Genomic DNA, 12500 nt, shown 5'->3' on the forward strand with positions numbered 1-12500 from the left:
GTGACTAACAGAGGGAAACAGAGGCTGTGTGTGTGTGTGTGTGTGTGTGTGTGTGTGTGTGTGTGTATGTGTGTGTGTGTGTGTGTGTATGTGTGTGTGTGCGCATGAGTGTGTTTAGTTTTAGAACAATGAATTTGAAAACCGTGTGTGTCAGAACAGTGTGAGTGTGTTGTTTGTGTGTTGTGTTGTCCCGTTGTTGTTGTTGTTGAACAGTAGCGATGCCGTCTGTCTTCTGGTGTGACATTCCTCACAGTGACAGAGGTGTGAGACACCACCTTACATACAGGGAGTCAAGGTGTTACTGGCATGGGGATGCAAGAGTGTGAGTGTGTGTGTGTGTGTGTGTGTGTGTGTGTGTGTGTGTGTGTGTGTGTGTGTGTGAGTGTGTGTGTGCAGTAGTAGAACATTATTAATACCCAGGGGGAAATTCCACAATTGCACTCTATGTGTTTGTGCTTGTGTATGTGCGCGTGTCTGTGTGAATGTGCGTGTCTGTGTGTGTATGTGCGCGTGTGTGTGTGTATGTGTGTGTGTGCGAGCGGCGTGTGCGTGCAGTAACTAGTGTACCTCACACCCACGTCCTGACCCCAGAAGCCCAGGGTGGGGAGGGGCCACAAAATATAAAACCTCTCAGCCAATCAGACTGGAGCGACAGGTTTGCGAAGGAATGTAACCTCATTAGCTCCTCTTTGAAGTGTTTTTTTTCTTCCTTCTCCTCCTCCTCCTCCTCCTCCTCTGCTCCAAATGTGTTCTAGCTTGTCGTCTCGCCCGCCGCCCTCATCTCAGACACGCTCGCTCCCAGAGACGCGCTGAACAATTAGCAGCGCGCGTAAACGCAGCAGAGACGCATATGAGAGCGGCCCTGCCGTCTGGCCATGTGTGTGTGTGTGTGTGTGTGTGTGTGTGTGTGGCGGGGCACTGGGAGGGCCTGATGATGGGTTTGGGGATTAAGAGACAGAGAGAGAGAGGAAGAGAGAGAGAGGGAGAGAGAGGAAGAGAGAGAGGAAGAGAGAGAGAGAGAGAGAGAGAGAGGAAGAGAGTGAGAGGAAGAGAGAGAGAGAGAGAGGAAGAGAGAGAGAGAAGAAGAGAGAGAGAACGCAGGCCTAATCTGTTGTAATGAAGGTAGTTTAACATCCAGCCCTGCAGATGAAACATCCTCAGCAGGCGGAGGAGACTGGAGGGAGAAGGGGGGGGGGGGGGGAGAGAGAGAGAGTGTGTGTGTGTGCGTGTGTGTGTGTGTGTGTGTGTGTGTGTGTGTGTGTGTGTGTGCTAAGAACAGTGACTCACTTCTTCTGGCCTGTCTGGGTGCCCTGGGCGGCGCAGGAGTAGTTGCCGATCTGGTTGCCGAAGCGAACCGCCATGGCGATGTCGCAGTCGTCCACGGCGACCACGGCCACCTTCTCCCCCGAGGGTCCGTGAGGGATCCCCAGACGGCCGAGGTTGGGCTGGAACACAGGAGGTCAAAGGTCACATGATTATTGCAGGAAACAGAAAATGAACGCGGCGCCATTGATTATCAATGTATTAGTGTTCAGTGTGATTGATGGCGTGTTGGAAGTGGAAGCAGCAGGGGGCGTGGGCTGTGGCTGGCTCTGTGATCAAGGCCTCTGGCTGTGAATGCGGCTCTGGGAAAGTTTAGATCAGATTAGAAAATCTGATTCCCTAATCTCCTTGTTTGTCTAATCCCCAACGTCAAAGCTAAACGCTCGCATATTTATAATTTATCCGCTTAAGTATTTGTGTGAACGGTAGCCGAGCGTGGCTGTGATGAGGAGAAGCTTTGTTTTAGTCCCCCGCCAGATTACCCATCAGCCCCAGCCAGCGCACCGAGACCGGGAGATTACCCATGAGCCCCTGGAGAACAACAGTGAGGCGCATAGGACTACAACAACACTACACTACAACAAAACTACAGATCCCACATCAGGATCGTTCAGGAGGGTGGGGGGGGGGGGGGTGCAGACCAGAGAGAGGGAGAGAGAGAGAGGCGGGGATAGAGAGGGAAAGTGACAAAAAGAGGAGGAGATAGAGAGGTATAGGGAGAGAGTGAGAGAGATATTTCGAGAGAAGGATGGGAGGGAGAGAGAGATGCTGGTGGGCAGGATGAGTCTGGAAAACAAAGAGAGAGAGAGAGGAAACAGGGAGGGAATTTAGAGAGAGAGAGAAGGAAAAAAACAACAGACAAAGACGAGCTGGGCAAAAATAGAGAGAGAGAGAGAGAGAGAGAGAGAGAGAGAGAGAGAGAGAGAGAGAGGGAGGGAGGGAGGGAGGGAGGGAGGGCGTGGCAGACAGAAATAGCCAGAGAGAGTTACAGGGGCTCTGTTCGGGCTCAGGTAGGGCCCGGGGTGGCACAGTTTCCAGTTTCCAGTGAGGTTTATCTGGGGTATCTCTGCCACTCCTCTGACCCCCCCCCCACACACACACACACACAAACACACATGCCTCTATAAACGACTTATACTTTCCACACAGACCTGCAGTAGTTACATCTGTTTGTGTATGTGTGTGTGTGTGCGTGAGTATTTGATCTCTTTCCTGTGGAAGTGTGACAATAGAGAGGATGAACTTCTGGCAGCTCAGAGGGCGTGGTCCTGTCGTGGAGCAACGCATCCTGGGACAGCTACACACACACACAGCCCCTCATAACAGACCCTCTGTGTCTGCTCAGACAAACACACACACACACACACACACACACACGCACACGCACACACACAGCGCCAGACAGCTGTGCAGGCTCATACAGTGCTGACAGACACAGAGTCCGGTCAACACACACCGAACACATGTTCATAATGAGCCATGAAACCATTCCTTACAGCGACCTCTCCAGTATCAACCATCTAATCTCAAACAGCTTCTCAAACACAACGCTTGACATAAGCTCCTAACGTGGTGATGTGGTCATGTGCCACTGTCTAGTGATTGAGTGATTGTGTGATTGTTATGTGTTATCTGTATGTCCTTGTTGCTGTTGTTACCGTTGTCTTTTACACTTATTGCAAAATCAATTGTTCCCCGGAGACAAATAAAAGTTGAAACGTTGAGCCAGCAGTAGTTTGCAGGGCTAGTTACATGATAAGTAGCATCTCCTCCTGAAACCTGAACACTAGCGTTAGCTTCCCTGAGCTAACACCTTTGCTTTAGCTTGGTGTGTTAGCGGCTTTCACACGGGAGAGACCGGAGTTTGAGTCCAGCGTCTGAACACTGTCGCTAACTGAAGAAGGCTGCTTCTCTGCTTAACACTATCGCTAATTGAAGAACGCTACTTCTCTGCTTAACACTGTCTCTAACTGAAGAAGGCTGCTTCTCTGCTTAACACTGTCGCTAACTGAAGAACGCTGCTTCCCTGTTTAACACTGTCGCTAACTGAAGAACGCTGCTTCTCTGCTTAACACTGTCGCTAACTGAAGAAGGCTCCTTCCCTGCTAGCTTTTTCTGTGCCAGTCCGCTGAGTAAAAGCAAGCAGAGTAAAATTCTCTCTGACCTCTACAGGGCATGTTTGAGACCATGCCAGGGGGTCTTGGTGCCACGAACCAACCATGCCACACGTACCAGGCACACCGCCCCCCCCTCCCTCCCCACACACACACACACACACACACACACCAGGCTCTGCCCAGACCAAGAGGGGCTAGCCTGGGTAGAGAGAGCTACATAACTCTGCTGCTGATTTAGGAGCCTGGAGATATTCTACATATCTCTCTCTCTACTGTACCTCTCTCTCTTTCTAAATACAGTATTTCTCTCTATCTCTCTTCCTCTCTTCACCCCTCTCTGCCACGGTATATATCATCTCTCTCTTCCTCTCTACCTCTCTCTTTCTATATCTTTATCTCTCTCTATATATCTGCCTCTCTCTCTCTTCCTCTCTCTACCTCTCCCTCTCTTTCTCTCCCTCCTAGTAACACAACACACTACAACAGGCATAGAGTTGCATCGTGTTACACTGTGTGTGTAGTCTGGTACTATTCCCAGTATGTAGGGCATGTACAGTTGTGTAGTTAGCAAATATGTAGCACGTAGGAAGCATGTAGCATGTGCATAGTCCGGCTGTGCAGGAATCAAACCACAGCCCTGTCCCTGGCACCCAGCCAATCATGCCTCAGAACATACAGGTGCCTACCTGTACCAGCTCCCCAACCCTCCCCCCCCCCACCCCCCAGGGCGCCGTCATGGTAACCGGAGACGTCCGCCTCCCCTTCCTGGAAACGCTGGGAGTGCCGGTGAGAAGAAATGAGCCCCGGTCTGTAGTAATCTGTATTTCTCCAGCTCTGTCTACCATCTGGTATAAGCACAGCCCATATACCGGAGGGGACAGGACAGAATCCACCATTTTGATTCTTTTGGCTAATGGACTGAGCTGAACCCTGGATCCCTCTCCGAACAGACATGAAGCAGCCCTTATTCCTGGTGTGTGTGTGTGTGTGTGTGTGTGTGTGTGTGTGTGTGTGTGTGTGTGTGTGTGTGTGTGTGTGTGTGTGTGTGTGTGTGTGAGGTTTAGCTTATCTTTAAAGGACTCTTAATCAGTGCAAAGGCAGAGACTGCTGGCCACATATGAAGACGTCACGTAATAGAAGATAGGCCTACCCTAATTAGTACTGGCCAAAAATGAAGGCTTACCAGCCACACATATCACAATGACACACACACACACACACACACACACACACACACACGCACTGTACAGCCTATATAAAACATTGTGCACACACATTACACTCTGTAGTACACTCATCGCACTCCATTTTGTATTATTGTATTTGTATTTTGCACTGCTCAATTGCAGTGTTCTGTCTTTGCACCATCCCGTCTCGTCCCTGCACCCTGTCTAATGCTGTCTCCATCAGTGTTATGCATCACTGACCAAATAAACAGATTCTGATTCTGAGGTAGCACCAGCCGCACATGAAGCTAGCCAGCTAAGCTAGCACCAGCCGCACATGAAGCAAGCCAGCTAAGCTAGCACCAGCAACACATGAAGCTAGCTAGTTAAGCTAGCGCCAGCCACACATGAAGCTAGCCAGCTACAGTAAGCTAGCACCAACCACACATGAAGCTAGCTAGCTAAGCTAGCACCAGCCACACATATAGCTAGTTAGCTAAGCTACAGCAGCACCAGCCACACATGAAGCTAGCTAGCTGAGGTAGCACCAGAGCCATACATGAAGCTAGCTAGCTGAGGGAGCACCAGCCAGCCACACATGGAAGTTATCTTCATGATCTTATCCCATCCCCTATGAGATCACTGAGGCAGAGCTGGAGATAGCAGGTAATGACAGAGAGGGGAGGGAGATTCAGGGTTCCAGCATGAGGGCCCCAGTTCTAGTGAGCGTGTGTGTGGTGTGTGTGTGTGTGTGTGTGTGTGTGTGTGTGTGTGTGTGTGTGTGTGTGCACGTGTGTGTGCACGTGTGTGTGTGTGTGTGTGTGTGTGTGTGTGTGTGTGTGTGTGTGTGTGTGTGCACGTGTGGGGGTGTGTGTGTACGTGCGTGCATGAGTGTGTACGTGTCTGCGTGAGATGTATGATCCAAGGACATTATGACCATTTATCCAGCTGTCGCATCACATGCAACCACACACACAGCTCCCACGCTGCCTCAACCTTACACACACACACAGACACGCACACACACACAGATCCCACGCTGCCTCACACACACACACACCAGTCCCTGTCAATCACTCGGCCAAATCAGGGGAAAAGCCTTCACAACATTCCTGAGCAGAGAGAGAAATCAGGGTTGGAGACCAGAGGTCAGATGGAAAGACATCCATACATACAGTATAACCCATTAGGATAGAGTGTCTCCTACAGCCCCTGACTGATAGCCTGGCTTCGCCAGACCTACAACCAATCAGCAAAAATGCCTCTATGGCACTCCTCTGTTCCGTCATCTTATTAAACCCGGTCCATATTAGATAAAACGGTTGTGATTGGCACAAACAAATTTCTGTTTGAACGGATTCTGTTACAGCGGTTGGATATCCAGACTGATCTGCGGAGTGAATCGAATGTGAGCTCGCGAGATCAGGCTGGCGACGCCAGGCTACCTGACTGACTGACTGACTGACTGACTGACTGACTGACTGACTGACTGGCTGACTGACTGACTGGCTGACTGACTGTCTGACTGGCTGACTGACTGACTGACTGACTGGCTGACTGACTGACTGGCTGACTGACTGACTGACTGACTGGCTGACTGACTGGTTGGTTGGCTGGATGACTGGCTGGCTAACTGGCTGGTATCCACCCCAGTGAGAATCAGGCCTCAGTCTATCTGTCTGGGAGAGCTGTATAGAGGGAAACGCAGACCTCTAGAGTTTCAGCCCAGTCTCTGAACCCTGACTAAAACAGGCTCTCACAGAGAGACCCCCCTGAGGGTCTCCAGTTTACTCTCTCTCTCTCTCACTCTCTGCTTCCCCTCCTTTTTTCCTCTCCCTCTGTTCTCTCCCTCCCTCTCTATCCTTCCCTCTGTCGTTCTCTCTTTCTCTTCCTCTCTCCTCTTTCTCTTCTCTCTCTCTCTCTCTCTCTGGGATGTTGACAATCCCCCTGTTCATGTGTGTGCTCGTCTCCAGGGACGATAGGCTTGCTGGAGCCATGGCAACGCACTTGATCCCCACGGCTACCCACAAAGAGGAGAAGGTCAAAGAACACGAGCAGGCCGAAACACACACAAAAACACACACAAACACACACACACACATACACACACACACACACACACACAAAAAACACACACAAACACACACACACACACACACACACAAACACACACAGACACAAACAAACACACACACATACACAAAATAACACACACACACACACACACACTTCCACTCCCAGACAGGCCGGACTAAACGGCTGTGTGAGTGTGTGAGTGCGCGTGTGGAACCTCTAACTGTTGTTTTTCTTCTCCACCACAAGTCAGTACAGAGAGTGTTGTTGGTTCACTCTGCCCTGCAGGCCTAGCTCACACACACACACACACACGGTGTGTTCACACCTACACATTTGATCCGTTTGGAATCGGACCAAAAAAGTTTGCTCCGCTTCGTTTGGAGAGGTGTGAACGCGTGTTCGAACTCGGTCCCCGGATCAAACAACCGAACCATGGTCCGCCTAAAAATCAAGGACTCGGTCCGCTTGGAAAGGGACCATGCTTCGGTTGGCTTCTGGTGTGAACGCGCATCGGACTATCCGTAGGACCAACTGCTGGGACGGGGATTGACCCATAGGCTCCTGCCAAGAAAACGTTCATATCATTTCTGATTCATTATTTGATTAATGGTAGACATCTGTATTGTAAATCACTTTCATGTGATAATAATGTTATAACAAGTTCAAGATTGAAGAGATTCAATAACAATATGTAGGCTAGACATTCGCAATATTTTGACTGACAAGGAAAACTAGAGTAGGCTAGCCTAACTATGGTTAGCCTACCCTAAAGCTTGATTAGGCCTACGTGATGACATGTGACAGATTTGTTGAGCAGCCTAATCCTTTACAATGTAATCAGTGCATAAACTTTGTGAAATAGAGACACTGAACCGCAATCAAAATGTGAGATTTCATTTTGCCCTTGCGCAGCATCTGGACACACAGACACATCACAAGAAACAACGCTAAAACTGACTGATAGATCAATATTGATCGATAGATTGATTGAAAGTTCCTAATCCGTAAAATCACTCTTCTAAAACATAATTAACCATCCACGTTACAGTTGTTTGGGGAGGGCACTTTCTCTAAATCAATAGCCTACGGCCTTCTTTATGCACATCCCAGGACAAATAGAATTGTCATCCTCTCAATCGAAAGGGGCGTTATATCGTATTTGGATTACAATGCTGACATAATCTGGTACTTGGTGAGTAGCACAAATATTTGGCTATTAGTGCATCACTAGACCCTATAGAAAATTCTGATTTAGCTGTGGACACGTGTTTGTGTTTGTTGGTGCGGGGTAAATGTATTCCAATAGAGGGGACTGGCATAGTGACGTTAAATGAAAAGCTACCTCACTCGTCTCCTGTGTGATAGGTACACAGAGAAGGTCTCGTCGGCATCCATCAGGGCCCGTATTCTGCGCTACCAACTCCTACGACTCCTTTGCATTGAAAAAAGCAGCGCGCCTTCATGGTTTACACGCGTCCAGATTCGGTCATTGGTCGCCATTGTTATTTGGCCAGAGCACCAATAATTACAAGTAGTGCCAGTATGGCAAATACAATCAATCCATCCATCCATGGATCCATCCGTCCGTCCGTCCGTCCGTCCGTCCGTCCGTCCGTCCGTCCGTCCGTCCGTCCGTCCGTCCGTCCGTCTGTCTGTCTGTCTGTCTATCTATCTATCTATCTCCGCTGTTTATCTATCACACACCATAATAAAGCTGCTACAAAAACAAAGAGAGAGGAGGGGAGAGAGAGTCAGACAGAGAGAGAGACACGCACAGAGAGGGAGAGAGAGAGATACATGCCTGTGGCTGCAGAAGCATAGCTTTCACACTAACAGATCTGTAACTAAACAGTCTTTGCCAGAGACACACCCTTGAGAGAGAGAGAGAGAGAGAGAGAGAGAGAGAGAGAGAGAGAGATTACTAGATAGAGAGAACTAGAGAGACTGAGAATTAGAGACAGAGAGAGAACTACAGAGAGAACTAGAGAGAGAACTAGAGAGAGAGAGAACTAGAGAGAGAACATGAGAGAGAACTAGAGAGAGAGAACTAGAGAGAGAGAGAACTAGAGAGAACTAGAGAGAGAGAACTAGAGAGAAAGCGAGAGAACTAGAGAGAGAACACGAGAGAGAGAGAAAGAGAACTAGAGAAAGAGAGAGAACTAGAGAGAGAGAGAAAACTAGAGAGAGAACTAGAGAGAGAGAACTAGAGAGAGAAAAAACTAGAGAGAGAGAGAACTAGAGAGAGAACACGAGAGAGAGAGAAAGAGAACTAAAGAGAGAGAGAACTAGAGAGAGAGAAAACTAGAGAAAGAGAGAGAACTAGAGAGAGAGAGAACTAGAGAAAGAGAGAGAACTAGAGAGAGAGAAAACTAGAGAAAGAGAGAGAACTAGAGAGAGAGAGAACTAGAGAGAGAGAGAACTAGAGAAAGAGAGAGAACTAGAGAGAGAGAAAACTAGAGAAAGAGAGAGAACTAGAGAAAGAGAGAGAACTAGAGAAAGAGAGAAAACTAGAGAAAGAGAGAGAACTAGAGAGAGAACACGAGAGAGAGAGAAAACTAGAGAAAGAGAGAGAACTAGAGAGAGAACTAGAAAAAGAGAGAGAACTAGAGAAAGAGAGAGAACTAGAGAGAGAGAGAAAACTAGAGAGAGAGACAGAGAGAGAACTAGAGAGAGAACTAGAGAGAGAGAGAACTACAGGTAGAGAGAGAGAGATAATTTTTTTTTTTGGAATTTTAAAAACCCTTTATTAATAATTCACACTAAAAACAGACAATACCAACAACCACAACCGTCAATACCAAACAATAATCCTTACACACTCAAAAATTAAACACTAACACTCCATCCCGCACACAGCATAAGGCCCCCCCAACCCCCCACACACTCATAAACGTTGGCAGGTCATGGGTCATCTGGTAAAAGACCAGAGAGAGAAAGAGAGAGAGAAAGAGAGAGAGCAGACAGACAGTGATATATCCTCCCACCAGTCACCTGTGTCAGGGAGATGACAGCTTGTACAGGCTGCAGGCGGGGATAAAGATCCTGGTACAGGCGATCGTGTTACACCAGCAGAACACTACAGGCTACAGGCTACACACAAACACCCATGTACAACACCCCGGCCCCCGTCACCCTGCTGGGGTCACGACTACAGCCTGGAGGGCTCGACGAAGGGTCGAGAGAGGTGAGGGTTGGGTTGGGACGTGTGTGTGTGTATGTGTGTGTGTGTGCGTGTGTGTGTGTGTGTGAGTGTGTGTGTGTGTGTGTGTGTGTGTGTGTGTGTGTGTGTGCAGGCCCGCGCTGCAGGAAACAGCTAGCGGAGGTGAGGAGGGCAGAGCGAGGGTTATTTTCATAATACAGGAAGTCAGGAGCGAGGGTGCTGCTTTTATTCTGGCAGAGGAAATATAACCATTCTTCCTCCCCCCTCCCCCTCTCACCTCCCCCCTCTCTCTCTGTTTCTCTCTCTATTCCTCTCTCTGTCCTTCCCTCTCCCTTTCTCTCTCTCTCTCTCTCTCTACCCTCTCTCTCTTTCTCTCCCTCTCTCTCTCCCTCCCCCTCTCTTTCTCCCTCGACTTTCTGCTGCTGTCAATGGAACGTCCAGATGACCTCACCAGCCCTCTGGCACACTGTAAACCTAGAACTCTCAATTATTCAAAGACACACGCACACACACACACACACACACACACACACTCCCCACACCCACATACACATCCCTGGGGGAGATGCACTGGAGTCCAGCATTTGTCTTCCTTAACAGACGCATGTTCAAGCCTATATGTTACAGTAGCAGATGTCTTCTGTTCACCGCTGTCCCCCGGAACCTTCCGCCAGGACACGCGCAGAGGACGGCCTGGTCGCCGCGGGCAACAGCTCGCTGCCAAATCACCCTGAAGGGTCAGGGTCATTGGTTAACGAACGTGTACTCTCATGTGAACTTTGACCTCATTGTGTATACGTGTATACTGCTGGCACGGCATATCAGTCTCAGCTATATAAACACACACAGACACTCGCGCACACACACACACACACACACACACACACACACACACACACACACACACACACCACTGAACAGAAAGACTAGTATAGAGACTCATAAAAGCATACAATAACATACACATAACAAACATACGAAACGCATGAAAACAGAAGTGATTGAACGAGATCCTGTCCGAAGGGTAAATGAGATGCGCCGGGAGCGTTTGATGTGTTCTAGGAGCTGGTGGAACCGCTGGTGGAACCGTTCTAACACACGTGTCTGGAAGCAGCGGCCGTGATGACAGACCGCGACTGTTCGGCACCGCCAGTCGTAACACATTAACACCGCAGCTGATAAGAGACCGATGGAGAGAGAGATGGATGGAGGGATGGAGGAGGAGAGGAGGGTGGGGAGAGAGACTCGTGCCAGGGAGTTTATAACATAGATCATAATGTTTTTATCTAGAGTTCCTCCCTCCCTCCATCTCTCTCTCTCTCTCTCTCTTTCTCTCTTCCTCACTCACTTACTTTCTTGTTCATGCTCTTTTTTTGTTCTCTCACTATGCCTCTCTCTCTCTCTCTCTCTTCATCTATCCTCCCTCTCTCCCTCCCCATCTGTTAGTCTACCCTTCTCTCCTCCGCTGGCCTGCCTTCCCTTCGCTTTCTCATTCTGTCTCTCTCTTTTCTTCTCTCCTCCCCTCCCTCCTCTCTCTCTTCACCTCCTTCTCTCTCTCCTCCCAGCTCCTCATGTCTTTAAGTAGCTGTGATGTGTCATGTCAGGTAAGATGTGTGGAATCTCCGGCTCTCCCTTTAAGAGAGAGACAGAGAGAGATAAAGAGAGAGAGATAGAGAGAGAGATATATATATATAGAGAGAGAAAAGGTGAGAGATAGAGAGAGAGAGAGAGATATATATATATAGAGAGAGAGAAAGGGTGAGATAGATAGAGAGAGAGAGAGAGAGAGAGAGAGATAGATAAGAGAGAGAAAGAGAGAGAGAGAGAAAGAGAGGGGGAGGTCATGCATGCAGGTATTGCCTCTCTGTGTGTGTGTGTGTGTGTGTGTGTGTGTGTGTGTGTGTGTGTGTGTGTGTGCGCGTGTGTGTGCGTGTGTGTGTGCGTGCGTGCGTGCGTGTGTGTGTGTGTGTGTGTGTGTGCGTGTGTGTGTGTGTGTGTATATGTGTGTGTGTGAGGGGTATATTTGCAGTATGACACACTGTCTAAACATCCTGACACAGCCAGTGAATGGTAACTCTAGTGGGCTGTTATGACTGTCTACTCATGAACACTGTGACCTGTCATAGCAGATAGACACATATCTCTCTGTCTCTCTCCTTCTCTCTCTCTATTTCTCTCAACCACTCCGTTTCTCTCTCTCCTTCTCCCTCTTTCTCTCTCTCTCCTATCATAACTGGGACTCTACTAACCTGTACTCTAAGAATAAGAAGGGTTCTGTATAGAACAATTTGGAACAGTATAGGAAGTATGAACCCTCTGGAAAAAAAGGTTCCACATAGAACCATTTCCGGCTCCAAACAGTTCTTTCTGACAACTGTCCTCTGTCATAACATAACATCAACATAACATCACACTGTCCTCTCCTCTCTGAGGTCTGGGACTATTCACACAACCCCATTAATCCCCATTAATCCCCATTAATCCCAATTAATCCCGGCTATGGACCAGCCTAATCTCCCCCTCTCTGCAGCTGTCTGGGGTGAGAAGGGCTGATTCGGGCAGATTGTTACATATGTGTTGTGTTGGTGCCGGGCAGGTGTGTGTCGGTGTGTGTCGGTGTGTGTCGGTGTGTGTCGGTGTGTGTCGGTGTGTGTTGGT

General features: G+C 48.8%; 1 protein-coding gene across 1 annotated transcript in view; it reads right to left on the reverse strand.

Annotated features, from left to right (window-relative positions):
- The window catches only part of LOC311317032 (cadherin EGF LAG seven-pass G-type receptor 1-like), a gene marked incomplete at its 5' end in the record, with an annotated part of 150518 nt that overhangs the window by 37283 nt on the left and 100735 nt on the right, over positions 1-12500 (reverse strand). Inside the window, one exon of the mRNA XM_084448025.1 lies at positions 1288-1445. Within this exon, the coding sequence (XP_084304151.1) occupies positions 1288-1445 (158 nt within the window). The remainder of the gene's footprint in view (positions 1-1287; positions 1446-12500) is intronic.

The sequence above is a fragment of the Borostomias antarcticus genome, assembly GCF_949987555.1.
Source record: "Borostomias antarcticus genome assembly, chromosome: 13".
Taxonomy (NCBI): Eukaryota; Metazoa; Chordata; class Actinopteri; order Stomiiformes; family Stomiidae; genus Borostomias; species Borostomias antarcticus.